This window comes from Mustela erminea, chromosome 5 (genome assembly GCF_009829155.1).
Source record: "Mustela erminea isolate mMusErm1 chromosome 5, mMusErm1.Pri, whole genome shotgun sequence".
NCBI classification, from domain to species: Eukaryota; Metazoa; Chordata; class Mammalia; order Carnivora; family Mustelidae; genus Mustela; species Mustela erminea.
Window position 1 is genome coordinate 145465961 of NC_045618.1, and position 26150 is coordinate 145492110.

The following is a 26150-nucleotide window of genomic DNA, read 5'->3' on the forward strand; positions in this document are numbered from 1 at the left end:
AAGTCATGTGACCAAACCGGTCTCTAATCCCGGTGCCGGCTGGCCACGCCCTTAGCCCCGGGCACTACGCTAGGCCTTCACACTGCAGGTTCCGTTTCTCATGGGAGGGGCGGCTCCTCCCGCCTCTGGGCTCCACAGCCCCGCACAGCCCACGGGCGTGGGGTCGGCCGCTGGCTGCCTTTCCTCGGACGCGTCTCTCCTCTCTCCGTCGTCCTCTGCTTCGTCTTTCTCTGCCTTTTCTCTCCCCACTTCTTCCCCTGTTTCGCCCCGCCCCGCCCCGCCTCTCCCCCCCGTCTCCCCCTCCCCCTGCCCCATCCGTGCTCTCCCGCCCTGTCCTCCTCCTCTTGTCTCTCTCCTGCTCCTCCTCCTTCTCTCGTCCCCTCTCTCTCCATCTTCGGTTTTTCTTGACGTTTCTCTCCCCCTCTTCTGCTTCTGGGTCTGAAGTCCTGAGGGCAGGTTAATTACTTTGTTACTTTATTATTTCTCAATTTTGCTCTTTTCAGCGCTGTCCGTTAGGAAGCACAATATTGAAAGTGAAATTGTTGGACATGGGGGAACCGAGAGCTCTGCTGGCAACTGCCCTTTCTCCGCCGAGTCTGAGTGACATCGAGCGAACCATCCTTCTGCTAAAGGAGGTACGTCTGTCTGATGTACGTCGGTGTTGGGAAAAGCTAAGATTTTGTCGGGTAAATTTTAGAAGTTTTGTGATGTGGAGATCTTTAAAGTATTTTGGTTGTCGTAAATGGTAGGCCTTTGCTGGGAAAAGCACGTGTTGTGATGCCGCTCGGTGGTTACAGACTCCACACCTGCTGTCTGCTCCAGGTTTGTTGGCTGTCCTGCGAGGTTCGGGGCTCGCAGCCTTCCGCGGCGTCCCCTCCCTCCCCGCGGGCTGTGCGCAGGGTTCCCTCGAGTGCCGCGGGGAGAGACCCGTGCGCTGCTGCTGAGCGGCGCTCTGGAATCCACCTCCCTGCGCGGCGGAGTCATTGCCGCCAAACGCTGTCTGTCTTCTACGGAGGCCGCGCGATGAGGGTCTGAGCGGGGTGGTTATAGGCCGATGCCCGGGGACTCCTGCGGCAGGCGGAGTCTGCCCGTGGGCTCGTCGGCTTCTGCGCTCGCTCGCTGCGGTTCCGTCTCCTTCCCTTGCTGGAAACCGCATTGCCTCCCCGGCATTGGTCTCAAAGTTGGACTGCACTGGCGTTTGCCTTTATTTTGATTCCTGTGTGGGTTTCTGTGAAATAGACTTCGTCACGTTAAGGAAGTTGCTCCCCACCGTGGCATCGTGAGCGACCACGGTGCGGAGTTAGGCATTTGGTCCCGTACGGTGGCGCCATGTGCTACAGTGCGGGTAGGGTCACCTCATGGCGCCACCCCTCTAAGAAACAATGAGCTGTGTTCTCACTTCCTGAGAGCAAATTGAAAGAACTTTTTGGTAGCATTAAGTTTTCCTAAGTCAATTTAGATATCTTTTAGAATCTTAATCACCAGAATTTGGTCTTCATTTCCTGTTTAGACTCCCTGCCTTAAGGGGAAAAAAGAGCAAGAAATCATCAGTGCTTGCTAACGGGGCTAATTTATTTCATTAAGGTTGGGGCGCTGGCCGTGAGTGGGCAGAGAGAAGGCGAGAACCCCCATGACGGGGAACTGACCTTCTTGGGAAGAGTTCTAGCCCAGCTTCCCGTTAATCAGCAGCTCGGTAAACTCATAGTCCTTGGACATGTATTTGGATGTCTGGACGAATGTCTTATTATAGGTAAGTGTGAGCCCACGGGACTTTGCTGGAAGGGGTTGGAGCACTCCAACGACCTCGCCTCGTCTTTGTTTTTCTGTTGCTAGCGGCAGCTCTTTCTTTGAAGAATTTTTTTGCAATGCCGTTTAGGCAGCATCTTGATGGATACAGGTACGTAAAATTCATATTTTTTAAAGTCAGTTGGTTCTAATGGTATCGCATGACGCTGTTTGTTATCCGTTTGTAGGAACAAGGTGAATTTCTCTGGCAATAGTAAGAGCGACTGTATTGCACTCGTTGAAGCGTTTAAAGTAAGTAATCTCGGTGTGAGCGCGGAAACACCTGCCACGGGTTGTTAGTCCATTTTCCTGCCTTCGCCCTGTCTCTGCTGAAAACACTGTGAGGCTTGTTGCCGTCTGATATGAAAGACCATGTCGGAAGAAGTGGATGGGGTGAGGGTCCAGTTCTATGAAATTGATTGGAAAAAATTAAATTTGTAAGTTTTCTGTGGTCAAAATGTGTTGAAATGAGACTTTAACAATTTTTAATCAGCTAATGATGCATTGTTTTTGCAATGGGTCCGTTTGTTTTCAGACTTGGCGGACTTGCAGGCAGAGCGGAGAGCTGCGGCACCCGAAGGTTGGTTGGCTCTTTCCTTCACTGCGGCCGGTGGTACGCGACCCGGGCAGACCATCCAGGGGTGCTTTTCTTGGCCTGATCACTGCAGAGGACACAGGAGAGCGCCAAGCCTGTCCTCAGAAGGGCAAGACTGTAGCAGTGAGCAGGCCGTCCAAGGGCAAAGAGCCTGCTTTGCTGGCAGTGGACCCTCGCAGAAGCGGCTCTTGAGGCCTGCGGCCGAGGCCGGCTGTGTGGCTGGCCTTCCGCCTCCGAGTCCCCGTGGTCCTCCGTAGGGTCAGGAGCCCCCTCGGCTGCCCGTGCTTTGTGCCTGTGGGTGTGGCCCTCGGGGCATCTGTTCCCAGCTGAGAACTCTGAAGCCTTTGCTTTTGGTGCTGTCAGCTCAGTTTTAGAGAATTCAACATGCAGGCCTCCATTTTTTTGGGTCAGGTTTTGCTCTCCTTCTAAACTGACTAGATCCAAAAGACTGTCGATGGGTTTTTGTGTCTAGATTTGCCAAGTCTACCGTTAGAACAGCTACTTATGTTAAGGTTAAAGCTTCCTTTTAAAAAGTCAGCCATGGTTTTTCTGTGGTTGGTGTCCATGTTCTTTTTGACTTACAATTCTGATGATGTAGATGTGTTATGGTAGCCACATTTCTCTATAATTTGTTCATTAACGTTGTGTTGTGCCTTTATTTAAAGGATGAACTTGACTGGGGGCGGTTAAATTACATTCAGATCAAGAGAATCCGAGAGGTGAGTCGTGCGTTCTGCGGGTGTTTGTGCAGGGCCTGGGCTGGGCGGCGTGGTGGGGAGCTCGCTGCCTCCCGTGGGTCTGTGTCTGCGGCACGTGTTCATGCTGCAGTTTTCATGGTATGCAATTCATGAATATGCATTTTTTGCTTTTTATGCAAATGTATGTATTTTTAAAAAAATTTAAAAATTAACATATAATGTATTACTAGCCCCAGGGGTACAGGTCTGTGAATCGCCAGGTTTACACACTTCACAGCACTCACGATATCACAGACCCTCCCCAATGTTCATAACCCAACCACCCTCTCCCTCTCCCCTCCCCCCGGCCACCCTCAGTTTGTTTTGTGAGATTAAGAGTCTCTTACGGTTTGTCTCCCTCCCAATCCCATCTTGTTTCATTGATTCCTTTCCTACCCCCCAAACCCCCCACGTTGCATCCCCACTTCTTCATATCAGGGAGATCCTATGATAGTTGTCTTTCTCCGCTTGACTTATTTCGTTCAGCGTAATACATTGCTGCTATAAGCATTCGGGTGCATGTGTCCCTTCGGATCATTACGTTTGTATCTTTAAGGTAAATACCCAGTAGTGCGATTGTGGGGTGGTAGGGTAGCTCTATTTTCAACTTTTTGAGGAACCTCTGTGTTGTTTTCTAGAGTGACCGCACCAGCTTGCCTTCCCACCAACAGTAGAGGAAGGTGCCCCTTTCTCCACATCCTCGCCAGCATCTGTCATTTCCTGACTTGTTAATTTTAGCCAGTATGAATATGCGTGTTTAAGTATGATATAGAGTACACGTGTTCTTATAATTTCAAAAGTGATAATAAAATCATTTGCTTGTTCTGAATATTGTGTACTTGTGCCCGCTCAGATTCTTGATTAGATTTGTGTGTTGAGGGGGTCCCCGAGACCACCCTCGGCTCAGTGATTGGCTAGAAGGACGTTCAGATCTCAGAAAAGCTTTTCTACTTACGGTTATAGTTTATTCGAGCTAAGAGATACAGGTTAAACACAAGCAGGCGGGGAGTGGGAAAGGGAGCTGAGCAGGGAGCCTGACGTGGGACTCGATCCCCGGCCCTGAGAGCACGCCCGAGCTGGAGGCAGATGCTGCGCTGACTGAGCCCCGGGCGCCCAGGCCCTTTCCATTCCTTACTCATTCGCCTGTAAGAAGACGACTCTTAATAAATGCAGTGTTTGATCCTGGAAACGTGTGTCTTCCCCATCGTGCACTTGTTTTCCGGTGTGTTCATTACTCTGCGTGGCACGAGGCCTTTGAGGTGTCCCATTTCAGCGTGTTTCCTTAGGTGGCCGAGTTGTATGAAGAGCTGAAGAACAGGGTCTCCCAGTTCAACATGCACGTTGAGCCCCGGCGGCCCGTCATGGACCAGGAGTACACGTACAAGCAGCGGTTCATCCTGCAGGTGCGCTGGGGCCGCTGGACGTCTGTTCTCGGCCTTTCTCTTTGCCGGCCGCCGTGGTGGAGAAAGTGCCCATGCTTCTTTCCGATGCGAATCAGGCCTCGAGAGATCTTAGGCCCGTGATGTTCACGCTGCGTTGGGGGAGAGCATAGTTCACGTTCCGCACGTCTCGGAGCTGGCCCTCTAGCCCAGTGCTGTCCGCAGGGGAGTCTGCTCCTCCCCCAGGTGTAGCCCACCAGCTGCTGATGCGCTTTAGGACACGTCCTTGCATTTTGGCTTTTAAGATACCAAAAATGTTCTTAATATAACTCAGCATATGTAGCTCTTCTCTTACACTGGAAATACTAACTTTAGAGGGCGGGATCAGGCCAGCTTGTTAGACGGGACCTTATAGGGATTGTGTAGAGGGAAGCGCGTCCCACGACGGGGCTTCTGCTTCTGGGTTCCGAGCAGGACCCCGTCTGTCCACAGTAGCAGGCAGCACTGGGTCGCAGGCGGGTGTCTGAACGAAGCGGTGCTGGAGGACGGTGTTTTCTGGATGTCAAGTTGCTTTGCGGCTGGGGAGAGTCCTCCCTGAGTGTATGTGCTGGGGGGTTTTGATGGAGGAGGGGCTGTCCGCAGAGGGCCGTGTGGAAGTGCGCACTGGGGGCTCGGGTCTGGGGAGGCGCCGGCCCACAGAGGTGAGTGTGTCACATAGGGAGGGAGTGGGAGAGCGTGTGCCGTCACTCGCGCCCTCACTCGCGCCCTCAGTCAGCTCGCCGCTGCTTCCTAAGCTTCCCGAGGACGTGTCCGGAGTGCTTCTGTTGGTGACGGTGAGATAATCAGAATCGTGACTTTCCGCTTGATTTGTGGAAGCTCTAGCATCTTAATATAAATCCTCCTCAGCTTCGAGATGTTCGGGACGTCGTTCTGGGAAGAGGCCAGCGGATCGCGGAGACAGACGCACGAGTCATGTTGCCGCTTCATGAAAGTCTGCTCCTCCCCCAGGTGGTGTTGGCCGGCGCTTTCTACCCCAATTACTTCGCGTTCGGGCAGCCTGACGAGGAGATGGCAGTGAGGGAGCTGGCTGGCAAAGACCCGAAGACCACCGTCGTGGTAGGGGCTCCCCTTCTGTGTGGCTGCCGCGAGTGCCGTATCCTTCCCGGGGCTCCCACTTTTACAGGGACCTGGTGGATTTTTTCCCCTAAAGTGAATATTACGGCTCATCTGACCTTTTCACAGACACCTGCTCGCTCCTCAGTCTGGCTTCCTATTCTGCAGACCTGCCCTTGAAAGAAAGCCGAAAGCCTTGAGAAATTATATATGTATGACCAATGTTGATTGACCATGTGCTGTTTTGAAGGATTTAGGACACTTCTCCCTAAGTTTGAGAACTTTGAGCTAGCGATTTCCTTTCACACAAAGTACAGTGTTACTGGTTGGCAGCTTTGTACTGGGATTGAAACTGTCATCCCCAGGCTTGAACGTATTCTAGTAGAATTGGCTAGAGAGCGGGTATTTTTAAATTCCTATGTGAGGGCTCCGTGCCCCAGAGTCTGGACTAGAAGGAATGGCATGGAAAGGAGTATTCAGAGAACACGTGTTTTCAGTGACTCTGATCCGTCACAGGCGTTCGTTTACACCTGAGCGCACGGCGACCTCAGGACACACACCCGGAACGAAGCGTGTGGGGCCTGCGCTTCCGTCTGCCTTCTCGGTTCCCTCGGTGTCCCTGACAGCGGCAGGGGGAGACTGGCTGGCGTGCAGTAAGCGCCCCGTGTGCCAGCTTTCCCTGCTGTTGTGGAAGTGCCCACGGTTCCTGAGGAGATGGGGTGCGCGGGTCGGGGGTCGCGGATGACTGGCGCGCTGTGCAGATCTTCGAAGAGCCTCGAAGCTGCTGGCGCTCAGGCTGGAGACCAGCCGCGGAGATGCGCCTCACATCCAGGGGCGGGGGTTCCGTTTACAAGGTGGTGGTTGGCCTTGTATCGCTGCTGGGGACCCTGCCCTGTGACCTTCAGGGCCAACCAGGCTCCTTTGCTTGGCTTCCTCGAAGCCCTCGTGGTGCTCTCCGCTGCCCTGTGCCACTGGAGAAGGAGCCTGAGGATTCTCCTCAGACCCGGAGCCATGCTTGTCTCCCTCATCCACGAGGCAGCCTGCTTGCTAGGCACTTCGGGGGCTACAAACTTGTCTTCCCCGTGAGTGGAAGCCAGACTGGAGCTGGTACTGACCCAGCACTTGCCTGAGATGCCCTTTGTGATGTGCTTCTCTGAGCCTCTCACTGACCCCTCGAGGTGGGGCGAGGTGGGGTTTACCATCAGCTTATTTCCGGGTGGTTGAGTCCCAGGGCGACTCCGTCCTTTGCCTCAGGAGACTCGCCAAGACAGCTCAGAGCCTCTCTCGTGGGGCCGGGGTGGGTCCTGAGACATGCAGGACTAGTGGCAGGGGGCCAGGGCCTCAGGTGTTCCGCCAGAGCCTGGAAACGAGTCACCGGGACAGAAGCGGGAGAGCGAGCCTTGGGGGCTGGGAGGCATCTGCGGCGGCTCAGTGCTGCGTTTCCGGCTGTGGTGGTGGGCGCGCCCCGTCCCCAACCTGTGCTGCGCTCCCCGCAGAGCTCCTAGCTCCTACTCCTTACGTAGAAAGAGTCTTTTAAAGACATGCATTTAGTTAGCTTGTTTACTTGAAAGTCGAATAAAACACAGCTTAGTTTTTCTGTGTTGGATTTTGGATTATTTTAACAGAGAAAGAATGACCTTTTATTTAACATATACTTGTCATTAAAATTTAGTTATAATGTAAAAGTCATCAGTCATTTAATATACCTAAGCACAGAGTCTACGTCTTACGGTTCCAGATCGTGAATTTCATTTTTGTGAGCTAATGTGCAGCCGCGTTAGCTCACGGACACCGTAACTGTTGGGTTCGCTGTTGTGTTCTGTGTTCGCTGCGACGCCTGCTCTGATGAACTGCCCCGTGTGTTACAGCTCAAGCACATCCCGCCCTACGGATTTCTCTACTACAAACAGCTGCAGTCTCTCTTCCGACAGTGTGGTCAAGTCAGATCCATTGTCTTTGACGGTGCAAAGTAAGTCACCTGTTTCGTAGCAGCTGCCATTATGAAAGGGCCATCACGTGTTCAGTGTTTGCAGGAACTAAATCTTAACACCCAGTGCTTGGGGAGACGGGTCCCTGTCCGGGCCACTCCGCGTGGCCTCGGAGCACAGCTCGCGTTTATCTTGTCTGCACTGATGTGTCCCCTTTTTCAACCAGGGGCGCTCCTAGAGGAGCTGGGAGCTTGGTGGTCTGATACCAGGAAGGCTCGGTGGTGCCGTCTGGTGCTGCGGCGGGCGCTTGGAGGGTGAGCCTGCCCTTAGGTTTTCATGGGGTGTCCCTAGCGAGATGTCACTTTGTTGGTCACAGAGACGCCCCGGAGTAGGGTTTATCTGCTCGCATTTCTGGAAGACAACTCCTGCGAAAACGCGGTCGTATCGCACGTGTTTTAGTTGCAGATACAGGAGACGAGACGGCATGTTTTGAAGTATCACTTTGAATTTTTATTTCCAAGAGGGGCTGCTGATGTGCAGAAAGGACTGTTGACAGTTTTAAATTGAATTTTAGTTTTCAGTTGGAAACTTTCTTCTGATGTTCTATAAACTATTTCACTTACAAAACTTTGTAAATCTAGGGGGTAAGAAACATGTGCACTCTGGTCTGGACCGATGTCCAGTAATGCACGCAGAGCATGTTCAGTCCCTTTTCTATTTGGGTTAATTTCCTTAGACATTTTAAGTTCTGTTCCTATGATTTAATATTGATGTTCTTGGTAAGCTGCATGTGTTTCCCTGGCCCCGTGTGTGCTCGCACGGCAAAGTCATAGCCTGAGGAAGTCTTCCTAAGTTCTTTTAACAACCGTTACCGATTGAACTAATTAAGCTTGTAATGTCTCTAGTTTTTTCAAATATCCTAATACAGATTACATGGAAATTCTTTTGTTTAAGATTTTATTTATTTATTTGACAGACAGATCACAAGTAGGCAGAGAGGCAGTCAGAGAGAGGAGGAAGCAGGTTCCCTGCCGAGCAGAGAGCCCGATGTGGGGCTCGATCCCAGGACCCTAAGACCATAACCTGAGCTGAAGGCAGAGGCTTTACCCCACTGAACCACCCAGGCACCCCTACATGGAAGTTCTTAATCACATTTACAAAATCACTTCTTTGACACTGGACTCACGGTGAAGTTCTCTTTCTTGAATGCTGCAAGTCTGTCTGCTGGGCTGCTGAGGTTCCCATCACGGCGGGCGCTCTCTGATGGCTCGAGGGGCCGGCAGTTTGGTCTCTTGCGGATCTGCATTTCTGGGTGGGTTCTGTGTTTGTTTCACATGCTTCTTGTCTAAGCCTTTGTTGGAGGGATTTCGATTTTATTTTGCATGGTTCCTTGTATTTCTGGCTTTTTAGTCACCGCGGCGATGTCCTGGCAGCTCCCTGGAGAAGGAGCAGTTCTCGCACACCGAGTGTTAGAGGCAGTGACGTGGGTCACTGTTGGATGGAGTAAAGGCTGTGTTCCTTCTGGGACCATGCAAGGCCCCCGGGAGCAGGGAGCCTGTGTCAGGTGTGAAGGGCGTCCGAGCACAGGTAGCAAGTATAGGGATGTACCGTTTCCTCCCATACAAAGTTTCAACCCAGTTGTGGGGTTCTGTAGACGATGGCTTGTCGTGAAATGTCATGGGAGAGGCCCAGGTGGTCAGAGGACCTTCCTTCTGGGCCTCAGGAGCAGTAGCATTCACTGGGACTTCCTAAGGAGGTGTGTGAGGTGGGCAGCAGAGCGGCTGGCGGGGCAGGAGGGGGTGCTGACCGTGTAGGAGCCCAGCGTAAGCCCAGTTGGGACTTCAGAGAGTGTGGGGTGTGTGCGAGGCACGGCCGAGGCCTTTTTGCCAGTGGCTGGCTTTGTGTTAGGTCTGTGTGGTGGGGGACCAGGTGCTGTGTGCTGGGTGGTCCTTCGTGGCTGCCTGGTCAGTGTGGGCACGAGTAGAGGGGTGTGTGGAGACCCTTGAGTGTTCCGAGCTGCGCTGTTTTGTGGCACTTGGTCAGGGAATGATCAGTTATCTAAGTGACGTGGTCACCTAAACCAGAGGCCACATTGGAAACAAAGGAGGTGACAGGTGGGACCAAGCTCTCTTGGGTTTCGCTGTCGATGGCCTGTGCAGGACAAAGAAGAGAGGAGGGCCCAGGAAGGCAGGTCTTCGAGATCGCATCGTCCGGAGGAGGGCTGGGAGGACCCACTCCCGAGGGGGGCGGGGAGGCATGGGGGGTCCCAGTGGGACTTCGGGGTTCTGCTGCAGTCTGAGTGTTACGGAAGCGGGGTGTTGAGTGCCGTAGAAGCTGCTTCGGAGGAGGGGCTCAGGAGCCCTCTAGAGAAGGCTGACGTGACAGGGTGGGGGCGTGTGAGCGAGCTGGGCACAGACCTGGGGGAAGGTACGCGTGCTCAGCAGGGGCGTCCTCCAGGGGCAGGTTTAGGAGGGCAGAGGAGAGCCCTGGGTCCCTGCAGAGAAGCGAGGCGCACGGACGCACACGCCCGCCGGCCGCAGGGTTAGGCGCTCTTCACGGGCTGTGTCCTTTCCAGGGCTCGGGGCACACATTTCCGTGCCGGTGCTTGTCGGAGTCATAGGTCTGTTGGCGTGAGTGATGTTTTGACCCAGGAGCGTTCATGTACAAGCAAATGTGAACTTGAAGCTCGCTTTCTTTATGCCGGGAAATGCCCAGCAGACACCCCGTGCCTGCTTGGTTCTCGTCTCCCAGAGAAAGGGGTGGGAGGGGCGTCCAGGGATGCAGGAGGGGTGGTGGCGTGGGGCGCCTTCAGCACGGCTGGTGGTAAGCTCGGTCGGCTTTGTAGAGGGAGAGCACAGAGATCGCTGACCTCACTTGTGTGCTTTTATCTTACTGTGCTTTATTTTACAGTAAAGTAGAAAAACCCCCAGAACTCAAAAAGCTGTCTTCCTGTGTTCATTTTGAGAATTAAGATTCTGTAGCTGAAAATCTCATTAGTGTTGGGGTTTATTCTGCGTTACCCGCATTGTAGAAGGCTGGTCCCTGGTTTTACTCTAATGGTGCATCATTGTAATTTTCCTTTCTCTAAAGTAATTTCAATTGGGGAAACCCTTCTTGGTTAATTATAGAATGCAGAATTACTGGTCTTTCAAGGGGAGGCGGAGCTAAAAATTTCCATCTAGTCTTGAGAGAGATTAATATGCACTTAGCTCCTTTTTCCCAGATGCCCATACAACTAATTTTTTTCTTTCTCTTTGTGGAGCAGAGCCTTTGTGGAGTTTTCACGTAACCCGACAGAGAGGTTTAAAACCCTTCCTGCAGTGTATATGGCCATTAAGATGTCTCAGCTGAAGGTCTCCCTTGAACTGAACGTGCACTCCGCGGAGGAGATCGAAGGGAAGGTGCAAGGCGGGGCTGTCTCGAAGCTCAGGAGCACCAGGTACCCCCGGGGCTGGCCGCGCGGGGCTCTGTCCGCCTGCTCTCACGGGGTCAGAGGCCGTGTTCACATGCGCCTCGCTTGCGTTCACACGCACGGCACGGGCTGTGCAGCCCGAGTCCTGGTTTCCTCACCTCCTGGCTGTGTGTACTTAGGCACATTCCTTGACCTCTCTGAACCTTGGTGCTCTTTTCATTTGTTTGCTTTCTCAGCTCTGTTGCAAAATAATCGCCGTCCATCGCTGTGAAAGTTCAGGTGTAGGTGTTCAGGAGGTGGTTTGATTTCCCTGTGCTGTGAAATGACCACCACAATATGTTCCGCTAACACAGAAACTTCTCCGTGTGACAAGGATGCTCGGTGTTTGTTCTCCTAATGGCTGTCCTTTATGTCTTACAGCAGTGTTAGCGGCAGGCACCATGTTGCAGTCTGTCCCTAGGACTTGTCGCCACAGAACCGGAAGTTTGTGTCTTTGACCGGTTTCCTCCTGCGCCCCCTTCTCCCACCCTCCGCCTCTGGTCCCTCAAGTCTCATCTCTTTTTCTGTGACTTTTATTATTTTTTTTTTTAAATAGATTCCACACGTAAGTGAGACCACACAGTGTTTGTCTTTGTCAGACTTATTTCACTTAGCGTATTGCCTTCGAGATCTAGCCATGTTGTCGCGAATGGTAGTTTTCTTGTTTCTATGGCTGAGAGATACTCTAGTGCATGTGTGGTGCAGCTCCTTTATCCAGTGATGGACGCGGGGGTTGGTCCATGTCTCGGTTATTGGGCCTGCTGCTGCCACATGCAGGGTCTTTCTGAGGTAGTGTTTTTGTCGCTTGTAGCTATATACTCAGAAGTAGAATAGCTGCATTGTATGGTGGTTCTCCTTTTCATTGTTTTTTAAAAGATTTTATTTATTTATTTGACAGACAGAGATCACAAGTGGGCAGAACGGCAGGCAGAGAGAGAGAGGGGGAAGCAGGCTCCCTGCTGAGCAGAGAGCCTGATGCAGGGCTCGATCCCAGGACCCTGAGATCATGTCCTGAGCCGAAGGCAGAGGCTTAACCCGCTGAGCCACCCAGGCGCCCCTCTCCTTTTAATTTCTTAAAGGTCGTCCATACTGTGTCCCGTAGTGGCTGTACCCGTCTGCAGTCCCACCAGCGCGCGAGGGCTTCCTTCCTTCTGTGCCCACGCCAGCCCTTGTCTCCTTGACGGCGGCCATTCGGTCAGCCGCCAGCTGATACCTTGTCCTGGTTCTTCTTTGCATTTCCCTGATGACCAGTGATACTGAGTACCTTTTCACGGACCTGTTTGCCTTTTGTGTGTCTTCTTCAAAGAAATCGCTATTCAAGTCTTTTTGGCCATTAAAAAATTGTTTGCCTACTGAGTTGTGTCCGTGTAATAGAGACGGCACCTACCGTGCAAGGCTGTTGAGGCTGAGCGGGATCGTGTAAGTGATTGTCGGTTTAGACGGCGGCGAGTAGACCTGGTTTTGGTTTCCTTTCTTTGTCGTAGTCTCTGCTCTCAGCAGAGCGGACGGTGGGATGGAGCAGCGCCCGGGGGCCGGCCAGCGCCAGCCGCCTTCTCCTCGCGGAGGAACAGGGAGGCTGCGCGGCCGGCGTGGCAGGCCCCGCGTGGTGGCGCTCGCCGTTCGGCAGCTGGCGGGGCGTGTGTGGATTTTATTTTCTTGGACCACATTAAATCGCCCTTCAGGGTTTAGAATGGATCCCGTTGCTTTTTGGTCACACTTTCCAAGTACCATGTGTAGGGATTCTCAGTCATCCTTTCCTACTTGTGATCTTTTTAATTCCAGGAGGAGCTTGACAGGAGTTTGGGGGAATTGGTGAGAAAGGGAGATATGTCCCGTTGGGTCTCGTCCGTGGGAGAGGGTTAGATTCTGCTACTATGGAGTGCCCCGGCGTTAGGTCTGTAACACAGGGAGGAACTTCCCTGCTGGTAGCTTTGCCTGAGTCACTCTCACTTCAGAAATGGATCTGAAAGCTGGGAGAAAGTTGGGTCAGGATCTCTTGTATAATTCTTCCTCTTCGTCTTAGTTATTAATAAGAGCATTAGGAAAGGGACATTCCGTTTTTATCAAATTTGTATTTCACATTCTCAAACTTGAGCGTTTACTGTGTGTGTTTTTTTTAAAGAGAATGTATTCTCATTTTTTTTTGTTTAAGATTTTATTTATTTATTTGAGACAGAGATCACAAGTAGGCAGAGAGGCAGGCAGAGAGGGAGAATCAGGCTCCCTGTGGAGCAGAGAGCCCGATGTGGGGCTCCATCCCAGGACCCTGAGACCATGACCCGAGCCAAAGGCAGAGGCTTTAACCCACTGAGCCACCCAGGCGCCCCACTATGTTATTATTTTAAGAGATGAATGATTAACCCCTTGGTTTATTAGAAAATCATGCATGTCTTTTCTAACGGCATTGAGCTGTTACTTGCCGAAAGGTCAAGGTCTCCTCTGAAGCCGGAAATCAGGAAACACTGCTGGTGTTAGATTTAGAGTGTGTACCCTTAGAAGTCAGTCTGCTGTCAGAGTCTTGACATTAGAATCCATTGTTGAAGGGTATTGTGTAACTCGGGGGGTGCACGGACCTCCAGGGCAGCTCAGGAAGTCACTGAAAATCAAATTAGTTATCTCCAGGTTAGGTATTTTCTTAAAATGTTCTTTTCTTATATTAGCAATGGAATAGTTGAGGCGATAGCTTCACATATGTAAGCATGTTTTCTTTCAATATCGGATTTTTGTTTTTATTTTTTTTTTTAAATCACGTTCCCTAGGGTGAATGTGGACTTTCAGAAGCAGACAGTAGATCCTATGCAAGTCTCCTTTAACGCATTAGACAGATCCCGGACAATTACAGATCTCCTCCTGACTGTTGATGTCACAGAGGTGAGATGCTGTGGTGGAGTCGTTAGAGCTTTTCCATCTTCTTAACCTAGCACTGTCACGTTGTAGACATGAAGGTAGTCTCGTACACCTGTGCTCACACGGCCTGAGCACCTTCGTGATCGAGGCAAGGCGGGTGGGTTTGAATTACTGTACTTGTTAAATTGAAATGTGGCTACAACACAAAATGAAGCAAATCTCATTCTAGAATCAGAACATAATTTTTAAAATGTTAGGTACCGTTTAAAATGCTAAAACCTTAGTTTCGGCAGCATAATGCACGCGAACGTTGTAACTGGCCTAGTGAAGTATGGCCGTGTGATTCGGTTCACGTCAGTAGAGCGGCCTCGGCATCGTTACCCTTTAAGGTGTGGCTTTTCCTCGTTCAGGTACAGTGTCCGTGCAAATACAGACCTGCTTCCTGGTGAATCTGTGACTACACTCACCAGTGGCTTTACCTGGAAGCTTGGGCTCCGGCTGGTTGGGAGACTGCGGCCAGCCTGGGTCCGCACGGCGGCCCAGCAGCGTGGGTGGGAGGTGCTCAGTGAGGCCCTTTTCCACAGAACACCTGCTCCTCCTCCTCCCACTTGTCACTGTTTTTTCCGGGGCTGCGTCCACGCTGGACCTGCCATTGCAGCTCTCGCGTGCCTGCGGTCTGTGGGCTGGGGTCACCCCCTGCCGGGGCCTGTCGCCAGTCAGATGGTCTCACAGTCCGGCCTTCTGTGCCCTTTCAGAGCCTGTCCTGTGTTCGTGGGCTGGCAAGTCTCGTACCTCCAAAAGAGGGGTCTGGGACACGTGTTTCCTCCCTGTGGGGACCAGGGAACCCCCTTTTTTGTAAACACGTGTTAAAGCCTGTAGAATTACTTGAGTTCCGGGGAATCCGGTTTGCGAAGCGCGGTATGCAGTGTCCGTCCTGCAGCGTGAGCTTCTGGTAACCTGCACATCAAAATCCTTTCTGGATTTCGCCTCTGCTCCTTCCCCTTCTTTTTTAGGTCGTCGAGGTGGGACACTTTTGGGGATACAGGATTGATGAAAAGAACTCAGGGATTCTAAGAAAGCTCACCGCCGAGATCAACCGGCTGGACCTGCTGCCCTTGCCTGTCCGCCCGCACCCAGACCTGGTCTGTCTGGCTCCTTTTGCTGATTCTGATAAAGAAAGCTACTTCAGAGCTCAAATCCTTTATGTTTCTGGGAATTCTGCCGAGGTACGTGTTTCTGTGTAGCCAGTTGCTCGAAGGGAAATGAGCAGTTTACAGAAAACCTTTCCTAATTTTAAGTGGAATCCTTTCAGTTAGAAAACTAGTCTTGTAGAAAGTTATTCCGGCACTGCTGTGGGGATGTTAGCTGCTGTCGTAAGACTGCCAGGTTTCGAAGCTAGAGAGGGCCTCGTGAGGCCACTGGCCGGTGGCGTGTGATTCTGACCCCGTATTAAAGCGTGTCCTTTCCCCATTCTCTAGGTGTTCTTTGTGGACTATGGTAACAGATCTCGTGTGGATCTGGATCTCTTGATGGAGATGCCCTGTCACCTTCTTGAACTCCCGTTTCAGGTAAGGGAGGGAGGCTGCTGTGCTGTGAACGCGGGGGCTGGAAACGATCCTGGAGGTCACACGGCCTGCCCTCAGCACTGTTTCCCACAAATACTGTTTCTGAGGTTTTTGGTTGTGTTATAAACAGCTAGAACTTGGGCGAGCTAGATGTACCCATGCGCCTCTGTCAGTGTGGAAACAGTCCAGAAGGCGTTCCAGACTTCTGTTCGGGTTGAAAAGCAACGTCGAATTTCTTTACCTATGACATCCTCACTTTGTGCAATCTACTCCCCAAATTGTTTTTTTTAAATACATATAATCATTTACATATTTATTATAGTTGACACAGAACAGGACGTTAGTTTCAGACATTCAGCATAGTGATTCCACAACTCTACTCTGAGCTGTGCTTGCACAGGGGTAGCTGCTGTCCGTCCGTGACCCCGCAGCGTGACTATGGTCCCACCGACCACGTTCCGTGTGCAGTCACCTCCTGCTCCAGGGACTGGTTCGCTCCAGGACTGGAGGCCTCGATGCCCTCTGCCTCTTCACCCGTTTCGCCCTCCTCCCTTCCGGCAGCCCACTCTGTATTTCGGTGTGTCTCTGCTTTATGTTTATTTTTTTGTTTTTTTTCTAGATTCCACATACAAGGGAAATCCTAGGGTGTTTGTCTTTCTTTGACTTCACTTAGCATAATATTGTCTAGCTCCATCCCGCAGATGGCAAGATCACGTCCTTTTTGATGGCCGAGTAACAGTCCATGTGTGTCTCCATCATGTCCGCCTCCTCCACTCCTCTGTTAATGGACCAAGATTGTTTTTAGTAGGATTTTTAGGAGAATGTCGGTGAAGACCCACGTGCGGGGCCACGTTTCAGCAGTATTTGGGTGAGTGTTTCACTCATTTACCAAGCCGGTTCAGCCACGCTCTTCTGTCCTGTAGGCCTTGGAATTTAAGATTTGCAAAATGCGCCCGTCGGCGAAGTCCCTCGTGTGTGGTGAGCACTGGAGCGGCGCGGCCAGCCGGCGCTTTGCCTCCCTGGTGAGTGGCTGCGCCCTGCTCGTCAGGGTCTTCTCTGTGGTGCACAGTGTCCTGCACGTGGACGCGTACCGCTACGCGGGGGCCCAGGACGCCGTCAGCGTGAGAGACGTCCTCATCAAGGAGGGCTACGCAGAGCTCTCAGAGGAGCCTTATGAGTCCAAGGTACGTGCCTTCATCCTTGTGGGAGTGCGCGTGCGTGCGTGCTTGTGTGCGTGTGCGCTTGTGTGGCAGGGGCTGTGGAGAGGCGGGGGCGCACTGTCCTCCCTGCTCGTGGTGGTTGTGGGACCCTTGAAATGCCTGCAGGTTTCTTTGACACGACATTTCGGTGACTGCGTGTTGATTTTGTGGACGTTTCCCTTTATTAGGCTATTTTTGTCTTAGAATGAGAATTAGATGTAAAAATGTTCTCTGGGAGTTGTTTTTTCTGAAATGGATTCCAAGACGTAGCTCCTAATGAAAACAGTAAGAGATTAGTTTCAAGTATTTCAGGTATTTCAAAATGATTTTCAACTCTTTCTTTCAAAATCAGTTCTGAAGCCATTTTTTTTTTAAGGTTTCAGAGATGCCACCTGTGAGTCAGATGTTGGAGGCCGTTTATTGTCCTGTGGTTTCTGCTGATAGCGGAGGGTTTAGGGAAACAGGTGGCAGAACAGTAGCCGGAAGCGGCCGGCCTTTGTGTTTCCAGGTGTGAGGAACCCTTCTGAGATTCTGGTAGTGTTACCTGGTGTGGAGCCCAAGTTTCATGTACAGAAAGGTCTTTTTAAGAACTGTTTTTTCACAGTTTTCTGATCACTGAAAGGTAGTAAAGGCTGATGAATTGATCCTTAAAAAATTTTTTTTTTTAATTTATTTGAGTAGAAAGAGAGAGCATACAAGCCTGGGCAGGGTAGGGGACAGAGGCAGAAGTAGAAGCAGACTCCCCAGAGAGCAGGGAGCCCTGGGATCATGACCTGAGCTGAAGGCAGACACTTCACTGACCACACCACCCAAGCATTCTGGTGAATAGAGCCTTAAATGAATCCTATCTTATTTCTTTATTTTATTTTATTTTTTAAAAAGATTTTATTTATTTATTTGTCAGAGTGAGCACAGGCAGAGAGGCAGGCAGAGGCAGAGGGAGAATCACGCTCCCTGCTGAGCAGGGAGCCCGATGCGGGACTCGATCCCAGGACCCTGGGATCATGACCTGAGCTGAAGGCAGCCGCTTAACCAACTGAGCCACCCAGGCGTCCCATTTCTTTATATTTTAAAAAGATTTTATTTATTTATTTGAGAGACAGAGATCACAAGTAGGCAGAGAGGCAGGCAGAGAGAGAGAGACTCCCCGCTGAGCAGAGAGCCCGATGCAGGGCTCGATCCCAGGACCCTGAGATCATGATCTGAGCTGAAGGCAGAGCTTTGACCCACTGAGTCACCCAGGCGCTTCCTATCTTATTTCTTTAATTTGGATTTTAATATTCTTTTTTTTAAGGTTTTATTTATTTATTTGACAGAAATCACAAGTAGGCAGAGAGGCAGGCGGGGGGGCGGGGAAGCAGGCTCCCTGCCAAGCAGAGAGCCCGACGCGGGGCTCGATCCCAGGACCCTGAGATCATGACCCGAGCCAAAGGCAGAGGCTTTAACCCTCTGAGCCACCCAGGTGCCCCATCTTTAATTTGGATTTTAAAGTGTACTCATTTGATAAAATTTTCTCCTCACCTTAGTGACCCTAGTAATCAGATAAGAATAAGGTTGTGTCTATAAAATCTTTGATTAGTTTGGAATAAAGTACTTTTAATACTGTTTTTCCTTTAAGCAAAATGAACTTTGTTTATTCTGCTCAGCAAAGCCACGAAGCTCTCAAGGGTCTCTTCCCCACACCCGCGGACAACGTGGCAGAGCTGTCTCCGTCTTCGCCCGTGAAGGACGATGAGAAGTACCTGATCCGGGTTTTGTTAGAGAGCTTTTCTTCCAATAAACTCGGTACCCCCAACTGCAAGGTAATCGACAGGAGCCGGTTTAAAATCCAGCTTAAAACTTGAAGTCGTGTTATCTGTATGCTGAGTCCTAGCCAGCAGTCAGGGTGGGCTTTTCTGTCCTGGTTTGCAGGGCCGGTACTTTCTTCATAGTGGTGCCTATCTAGTGAGGGGAGGACCTGGGGTCTGGTCTAGAGACATGCTCAGACTAGTTCTTCTGTCTTAACCAGCCTTTCCCAAGGCAGCCTGTGCTGGTTTGCCCAGGTGGAGGAAGCCGTGTGTGGGCTGTTGGGAACCAGGCCCATGTGGAGGCGCCCCAGCCCGGGAGGTGGCCCGGCCCCAGTGGGCACTGGGGTCGGTGCACTTGCCTGTTTCTGAGAAGAGGCTGCCGCATGCCCTCCCCCTGGTTGGCGGCTCCGCTCTTGCCACCCTAGCCCGTGGCCCTGTGCTCTCGGGGTCACTACTCAGTCGGATTAGTCTGATGCAATGAAAAGAATGATACTTCTTCTGAAGTATGGGGGGTATTTCCTTTTTGTGTCCAAACTCTTCCTTAAATGTATCTGTTGAAGAGAGTTACTGAAACGGTTGAAAGAATGACTCCATCCCAGAAAAGCACCGCAAGGCAGGTTTTCCCCACTGCATCTTGAGGATGTTACAACTAACGTGTAGCTGCTTCCTTTTTCAAAACATGAGCTAACTTTTGGATTTTTAAAATGTACATTAAGTGATCATTTGCCTGTTTGTAACGTTGTGTGTGTGTGTGTGTGTGTGTGTGTGTGTGTGTGTGTGTTTTAATCTACAGGCGCTACTTCATGGGCCTTTTAACCCTTATGAACTGAAGTGTCATAGTTTGACCAGAATATCCAAGTTCAGGTAGGAGTAACTTAGGTTCCCTTTGGATTTCTTTTTTCTCTGCTCCTCTATTTACAAAGTTTAATGGAAACTGATCTTTCTTTAAACTGTTGGAATGTTTCCTTTTCCAGCTCCTGCTCATTCCTCTCCTAGTTCCAAATCTGAGATACTCTTTCTAACATGAAAGCCATTCTAAAACATTCTTTTTTTTTTTTTTTTAAAGATTTTACTTATTTGACAGAGATCACAAGTAGGCAGAGAGGCTGGCAGAGGGGGGGTTGGGAGAAGCAGGCTCCCCACTGAGCAGAGAGCCCGATGTGGGGCTCAGTCCCAGGACCCTGAGATCATGACCCGAGCTGAAGGCAGAGGCTTAACCCACTGAGCCACCCAGGCGCTCCTGTCTAAGACATTCTTGAGTATCTTCCAACAAAGGCCTTGTTTTCTCTGTCCTTATTATAATTGTTTTTCACTTTGCACACCTATGAATGCCTGTTGTGTTCTGGAAACAGGGTATGGTGTGAGGGGAACAACAGTGAACAAATAGACTCAGGGTGACCCCCAAATTGTGTGTCCGGTGGGGACGGTGTGCAAGGGAAAATGGGTCCTCAGGAGAAGAGTTGATGAGGCTCTTGAACATTATGGAAGGGGCTGTGGGACATAATGAAAGCATCTTGAGGGGCCCCGAGTACAAGGGGCCATGAAAGGCCATGGAGGTTTCCAGAGGGACCTGAGACGTGCAGAGGAGTTGGCTGTGGTCAGTGAGTGGGGCGGTGAGGCCCAGCGGGAGGGCGTTCCTCGGCCTGGACCTGGCCTCAGTTAGACTTTGCACTTCAGAACGAGCAGTGAGACAGGACAGCGGGTGGGGAGCGGAGGGCCACAGCGTGGTGGCCGACGGGGACAGTCCTACAGCAAGATCCAGACTTGATCCGAGGACCCTTGGAAAGCCTGATGTGTATTTTATACCATCGCTTTGGCTGCAAGGAAACCCTCCAGGAGTCTCTTGGAGCCCATCAGAAATGCAGAATCTGGGCCCCTTTGCAGAGAGCCTGCATTTTCCCAAAATCCGCAGGTGGCCCGTACGCACCTCGAGGCAGGCAGACCCCAGAGAAGAATGCGTCGGGTTTGGGAGGAGAAGTCTCCTCGGGTAGCAGCGTACTTCTGAGGCCGGTCACCGCTGTCATCCTGGTGGGGACACCGTGACCGCGCGGCGCCCAGGGCAGGAGGTGCAGAAACAGGCCGCTTTATGGGGTCAACGGTGACGTGTGACTAGACTCAGTGACTCGGGAAGGGGACGAGTGGAGGTTGCCCTTCGTGCGTGGCGTCTGCTGAGAAGTGCAAGGGCAGGGCGGGTGGCCGGCCCGCCGGCTCAGGAGCAGGGGTGCGGCCCGGAGGTCAGGGGCAGAGGCGGCAGTCTGGGTGCTGTGAGCGCGTGGCCCACGGGAGCCCCGGGAGCAGGAGAGACGAGGGCGGAGGGGGTGGTCGGGACGACAGGGGCCGGCGCACCGGACACGGGGTGTCGGACAGCTTTCGCCTGTGGCGTGCGCCCGGCACGTGTGGCGGGGTCTCCGGCACGTGTGAGCTGGGGGTCGGACGCAGCTGCCCGTCTCCCGACGCCCCCCTTGCAGGTGTGTGTGGGTGGAGAAGGAGAGCATCAACTCGGTCATCATCAGCGACGCCCCCGAGGACCTTCACCAGAGGATGCTGGTCGCGGCCTCCCTTTCCGTCAACGCCACCGGTGAGCTGGGGCCGCGCTCGTGCCTCGCCGGCCCTGTCCGCCTCCGTCCCCCCGCGCTGCCCCACCCCGCCCCCAGTGCTGGGACGACTCAGCCATGGTGCGGAGGACACGGGCCTGTGCCGTCTGCAGGGCGCTTCCGAGCGCCTTGGCTGATCCGAGTGTAAGAAATGGTGCACATCGCCTTCACTTTGCTCTGGGGTGTGGGGATTGGGTTCTGGGTCTGATTCCTTCCGTCAGCCCAGCCCCGGTTCTTGGCCCCGGGATGAACCTGAAAGGCCGACGGGGAGGAGGAGAAGGGAACCCACCAGACGTCCCCGGCAGGGCGAGGCCTGCAGCGTGTGGCCGGGCGGGTGCCGCGGAGGCCCTGGGCTCGGACTGGGGCGCGGCACGGGGCTGGGGGCCGCCCCCCGACCAGGCCGCACTCCGCGAAGGGGACGAGGAGTGTGCAGGGGCGTGCAGCGCTCTGCAGGGAAGAGTCCGTGCCTGACGTCGCCTCTGTTGACCGTCCGACAGGGTCCACCATGCTGCTGAGAGAGACGTCTCTGCTGCCGCACGTGCCCGGCCTCCCGGCTCTCCTCAGTGCGCTGTTCGCACCGGTCATCGAGTTAAGGTTCGTCCGTCCGTCCGTCCAGCCTGTGTGAAGTGCGAACCCGGAGGGAGAAGCGGGCGCGTCTCCGGCTTCCCCCTGAGGGAGAGGAGGCACTTAGGGAGCACCTGGCCGGGGCCCTGGTGGCCGCTCACGGAGCTTCCCCGGGCTTCGGTGAGGCTGAGGTGGCGTCACTGTCACACCTGCCTGAAGCAGACAGGGCCATGTGGAGGCTTGGGGAGCAGCGGGGCTGGAGGAGGAAGGTAAGGAGCCGGGAATGAGTAACGCGCAGGTGGCTGTCCTGTCGCTAAGGGAACGTGAAAGTGGCACTGCGTCGTCTGGCCCCCGCTGTCCGCAGGCTGCCTGTCCGTTCCCCTGGCGACGGGAACCGGGCGACAAGAAGGCAGACCGCTGTGCCCGCTGCGGCTCTTCCTGGTGCCCAGACGGAATAGACTTGTCCCGCAGGCTTCGGCACAGGGAACCGTGTGAGCGGGAAGAGAGTTTTCGGCACACCTGACCGTGGTGGTGGCCGCGCCACGGGTCTTTTCCACTCGGTGCGTGCAGAGCAGTTACCCCTGGGGAAGCGCCCATGGGCTTCTGCGGAGGGGCGGCTGCTATGGAGAAACAAGGTCTGGTCTCCGGGCAGCTCACAGCTCTGCGCGCCTGGCTGGGGTGGCTGGCGGTGGGCGGCCTGGCTCTCGCCTCCCTCAGCCCTCCGCACACCCCTCAGGTCTGGAGCACGGTCGCTTTTGGTGTAGACGACGGTCGTGTGTGTTCTTTTTTAGCACTGAAAATACTGCTTAGAGAAATCTGGAAAAAGCTGACTGGGAAGAAACCCAATCATTTTTTAAACATTTAGTATATTTTCAGAATTATTACATAAATTTTTTGTTTTTAGGTTTTTGTCATACTACGTCTTTTCCATAAATATAAGCATTTTCGCATTATGATGTCTTTGTAAATATCCATGAAAATAGAATTTATTAGAATAGAATGTTTACTAAATAGAATAAGTAGAATATTTAGTAAAATATTAAAATGCATCGTATGGCACTGAGTGGACATAAAATGGCTTGTATAGACACTGCCGCACTTTATTTACATACACGTTTGTTTCTGACCCGCTCTTGTCCCGAAGAGATTTAATATGCCTTTAAATGTTGGAATTGGGCTTCTCTCTCATTCCGCAATAATGATGAGCATCTTGGCGATATTTATCGTCTGCGTCGTCACAGGGGAGACAAACTTGTAAAACTAGCCCAGTACGTGGGATTGTGTATCAAGGAAGAAAGCTGCCGTGTGGCGTAGGGAGGCGACTCAGTGACGGTGTGAACCGCAGCCTCCTGACCAACGCTGCTGACCGTGTCCTTGCTTCTCTCACTGGACTCAGGTCCTGCCGGGACTTTGTCTTGAATACGATCTTCTGGACGGCGTGCGTGACACCGTGTGTTACTTGTAAATCTCCGAAGTGCGAGTGGTTATGTTAGAGACACTCAAAAACCGTGGAAGTATTTGGTATTTAAAATGCCGTCTTTCTAGAACAAAAGCTTACGAGGAGAGGCTTGTGCAGAGACGGTATTCGCGCTTCGCACGTAGCTGGCGCTCTGTATTCAGTTTGTTGCGTTTAAACGAGCCAGCGGGGGTCGTTTCTGCGATCGCGTGGGTGACACTGGGTGGCCAGACGCGTAGGCTCAGCTTGGTGGTTCCCAGAAGGGGAAGGTAGGGCTGGGGCTTTGTCCTCGCAAGTCTGCTTCTGAGTAGTTGGGTGAGCTTTTTCAAATTTGATGAGTCCGTAGGAGCCATTATTTGAGGAGCTTTGAAGGGAAAGGGGGCCCGCTGTGGGTGCGCTCACTCCTGTCACCCGAGGCCTGGGGCCCAGTGACCATTCAGGGTAGAGAGGCCCCCATGGCTGCCTCAGCGGCTTTTCCTCCCGGGCGCGGCCGTGGGGTCGTGGCGGCTGGCAGGCCGCTGTCCCAGCATAGGGCTTTCCCAGCCCACGGCCTCTGTCCCTGTTCTGTCACTGTCCTGTCAGAAGTGACGGCAATCTAAAGACCGGAAGGCAGGTCCGTCGCCCCGGCGCACTGTCTGCAGAGGCGGGGGCGGGGGGCTGCTTATCTCCACAGCAGGCAGAGCCACGAGAGGCCAGGGTCCCGTCTGGCACCTGGGACCACGGGCCGCGCCGGCCGCCGTTCCCTGCCCTTCTCTGCACCTCTCGCCCCCTCCCTTTGCTTTCTGCCAGCGGGGGCCCGGGCCCGAGTGGCTCTGCCCTCAAGGGCACGGGTCTCCTGCCACCGTTGCCTCCGGCCGGCCTTCGGCACCCCGGCCCCTGGTGGGCTTCGGTTCTCCTGCTCCCGCCGTCCCTTCCCCGACGTGCTTCCTTGAGTGTCCTCTCGCGTCCGCTCCAGGCTCCCGGTGCTGGTGTCCCCGGTGAGAGGCGTCCACAGGAGGGGCAGCGGGGGTCAGGGAGCAGGTGCTGCGAGTCCGCGGCCCTGACGCATCCCTGACCTCCCCACCCGGGGCCTGCCGCCGGGGCTTAGCTCTTGCGGCCGGGGTGGGGCGAGGGCAGCCCCGGGGGTCTCGGTCGGGTGGATCTGGTGCCTTTCCAGGGCAGCGCTCCAGCCCCGGAGGCAAGGGAGGGGAATCCCCTAAAAGAGTAATCCGCGCTGCTGGGCCAAGCGGCTAGAAACCAGCGGGAGCGGCTTCCGGGGAGCTTGGGCTTTGTTACTGTCCGTTCCATGTTGGCTGGACAACAGGTGCTCCCAGCAGCCCTTGCAGTGCTGTGCAAGGAGTTCAGACGGGGTCCCCCAGGGACAGCTGGTCCCCGCTCCTTGCCATCTGGGTCTTCAGCAGGAGGCCCTGGCGGCGCAGGGGTGGGAGTCCCGCCTGCTCTGTTCTCGCTTCTGGTGGTTGACTCCGGCCTGGGGCTGGAGGCCTCCATTTCTGCCCCTGAGGCTCCTGAGGGCCTCCCGGTCGGGGGTTCTGTGTGGGCTCACCGGGTCCGCCTCCAGCGTGGTGGCTGGGTGCCCAAGGTCTGCGTCCGAGAGAGCTGGGGGGCAGCTGTGTCCTCTTAGGACCAGCCTCAGAAGTGCCTCTGTCCTACCCAGACCGAGGCTGCGGGACTACAGGCCCCACATGTCTCAGGAAAGTGTCCGCTTGCCATCGTGTCAGCGGCGCGTGGGATGGAGCTCCAGACCCCGTCTGTACGGCGTGCCCCCTTCTCTCCTGGGAAGTCCTGTCTGAAGTGCTTACGGCGTAGTCACGTACTGCTTTTTAAACAAATCTTCATCTAACTCTCGTGTTTTTAAGAAGCCTTAGAATACTTGAGAACAGCGCAGAGGTGCCTTTAAATACTGGGAGCGGGAGGTGATGGGAGTGGGGTAGGAGGGGGCTCTCTCTGGGCTGCTGGGCAGGCCGAGGCAGCAGGTGTGTCTGGCCCGGCTCCAGGCTCGCCACGTGCTGCCAGCCCCGGGGCCAGGGTCTCCCGCCCGGGAGGGTCCCCTGTCTGGAGGGACGAGGGACGGCTGCCGGGAGCTCATGGGCCCGCCGGGGCGGCGGGTGGCTCCCCACGATGCAGAGTGTGCAGCCTCCAGGGCCGGACAGCGCCCTGCAGGTGCTCGGCGCTGTGATGGCGTCCACCCCACTCAGGCCGTTCGGGGCAGCATCGCAGGGCATGTCCTTCCCACAGAGCAGCCGCAGCGGGATTTGGAAATTCCAGTAGATTTCTAATGCGTGCAGCTGTCCCTTGACCGACAGAGCCTGCTGTTGAGGGGAGGCCGTACCAAGGACCTCGAGTCGGTGGACCCGTACTCTGTAGGTGTACATTATACCGCGTTCTTGTGATTAGGTGAGCTCGCGGAAAGAAATATTTTCCCAAGTTTCCAGAATTTTTCTGGTGTATTCATTGGAAAGAATGCACGTATAGCTAGAGCTGCACAGTTTAAATGGGTGTTGTCCAAGGGTCAGCTGAACTCCATAGATGATTACAATGTAACTGAGCTGTTTCCCACTGACTCGCATTTAAGTTTTGAGGAAGTGCATTTCCTCCTTGGCTCACATGTGGAGTGTTCTAGATTATGAGCTTTCAGTGCGGTGGCTTTTCTGTTGTATTTATTTCAAACCTGATTGTCTGGAGGCGTTAGCTCTTCCGAGCACAGCGGTTGTCAGCTTGCGTAAGCTTGAGTTCCTTTACGTAAGTTGTCTCAGAATGAATTAGGTCTCCGGTGTGCCCTGGGCCGTATCTTCAAGGAACACACACGGCTTTTGTTCCGTGATTTTGGCAGTTCTCTGTCACAGTTCAGAATGGGTATGATGAAGGAAGGAAAAATATGTCTGTGGTCCTAATTACTGCACATGAGTTTCTAGGATCCCCAGAAAAGAATTAAAGCCGGTGCTTGGTTACCTTTGTTGGCTGAAGGTTTAGAGCCAATGGGCAGAGAATTACTGTCCTGCTGTGGGTCAGTTCAAGGCTGAATCTTTGGGGACTGTCCTTGTTGATAAGCGTTTGTTAGCACGTGTGAGGGGACCTGTGTAAGTGTCCGTGGCCATTAGTGAGGTAGGGGCGATGCGGCGTTTTATTAACCATCCTGAAAGCCGTTAATCT

At 53.3% G+C, this 26150-nt stretch overlaps 1 protein-coding gene across 2 annotated transcripts in view; it reads left to right on the forward strand.

Moving 5' to 3' along the window:
• TDRD9 (tudor domain containing 9) overlaps positions 1–26150 on the forward strand; it is a 100681-nt gene that overhangs the window by 60122 nt on the left and 14409 nt on the right. Inside the window, exons 15-32 of one of the 2 annotated variants that reach the window (XM_032345448.1) lie at positions 504–635; positions 1585–1750; positions 1834–1897; positions 1974–2037; positions 2321–2365; positions 3046–3099; positions 4404–4520; positions 5505–5612; positions 7478–7578; positions 10803–10976; positions 13748–13859; positions 14849–15061; positions 15314–15403; positions 16324–16584; positions 18246–18401; positions 19180–19250; positions 20855–20964; positions 21478–21574. In XM_032345448.1, coding sequence (XP_032201339.1) covers positions 504–635; positions 1585–1750; positions 1834–1897; positions 1974–2037; positions 2321–2365; positions 3046–3099; positions 4404–4520; positions 5505–5612; positions 7478–7578; positions 10803–10976; positions 13748–13859; positions 14849–15061; positions 15314–15403; positions 16324–16584; positions 18246–18401; positions 19180–19250; positions 20855–20964; positions 21478–21574 — 2135 coding nt within the window. The remainder of the gene's footprint in view (positions 1–503; positions 636–1584; positions 1751–1833; positions 1898–1973; positions 2038–2320; positions 2366–3045; positions 3100–4403; positions 4521–5504; positions 5613–7477; positions 7579–10802; positions 10977–13747; positions 13860–14848; positions 15062–15313; positions 15404–16323; positions 16585–18245; positions 18402–19179; positions 19251–20854; positions 20965–21477; positions 21575–26150) is intronic. The other variant, XM_032345449.1, reaches the window with a different exon arrangement.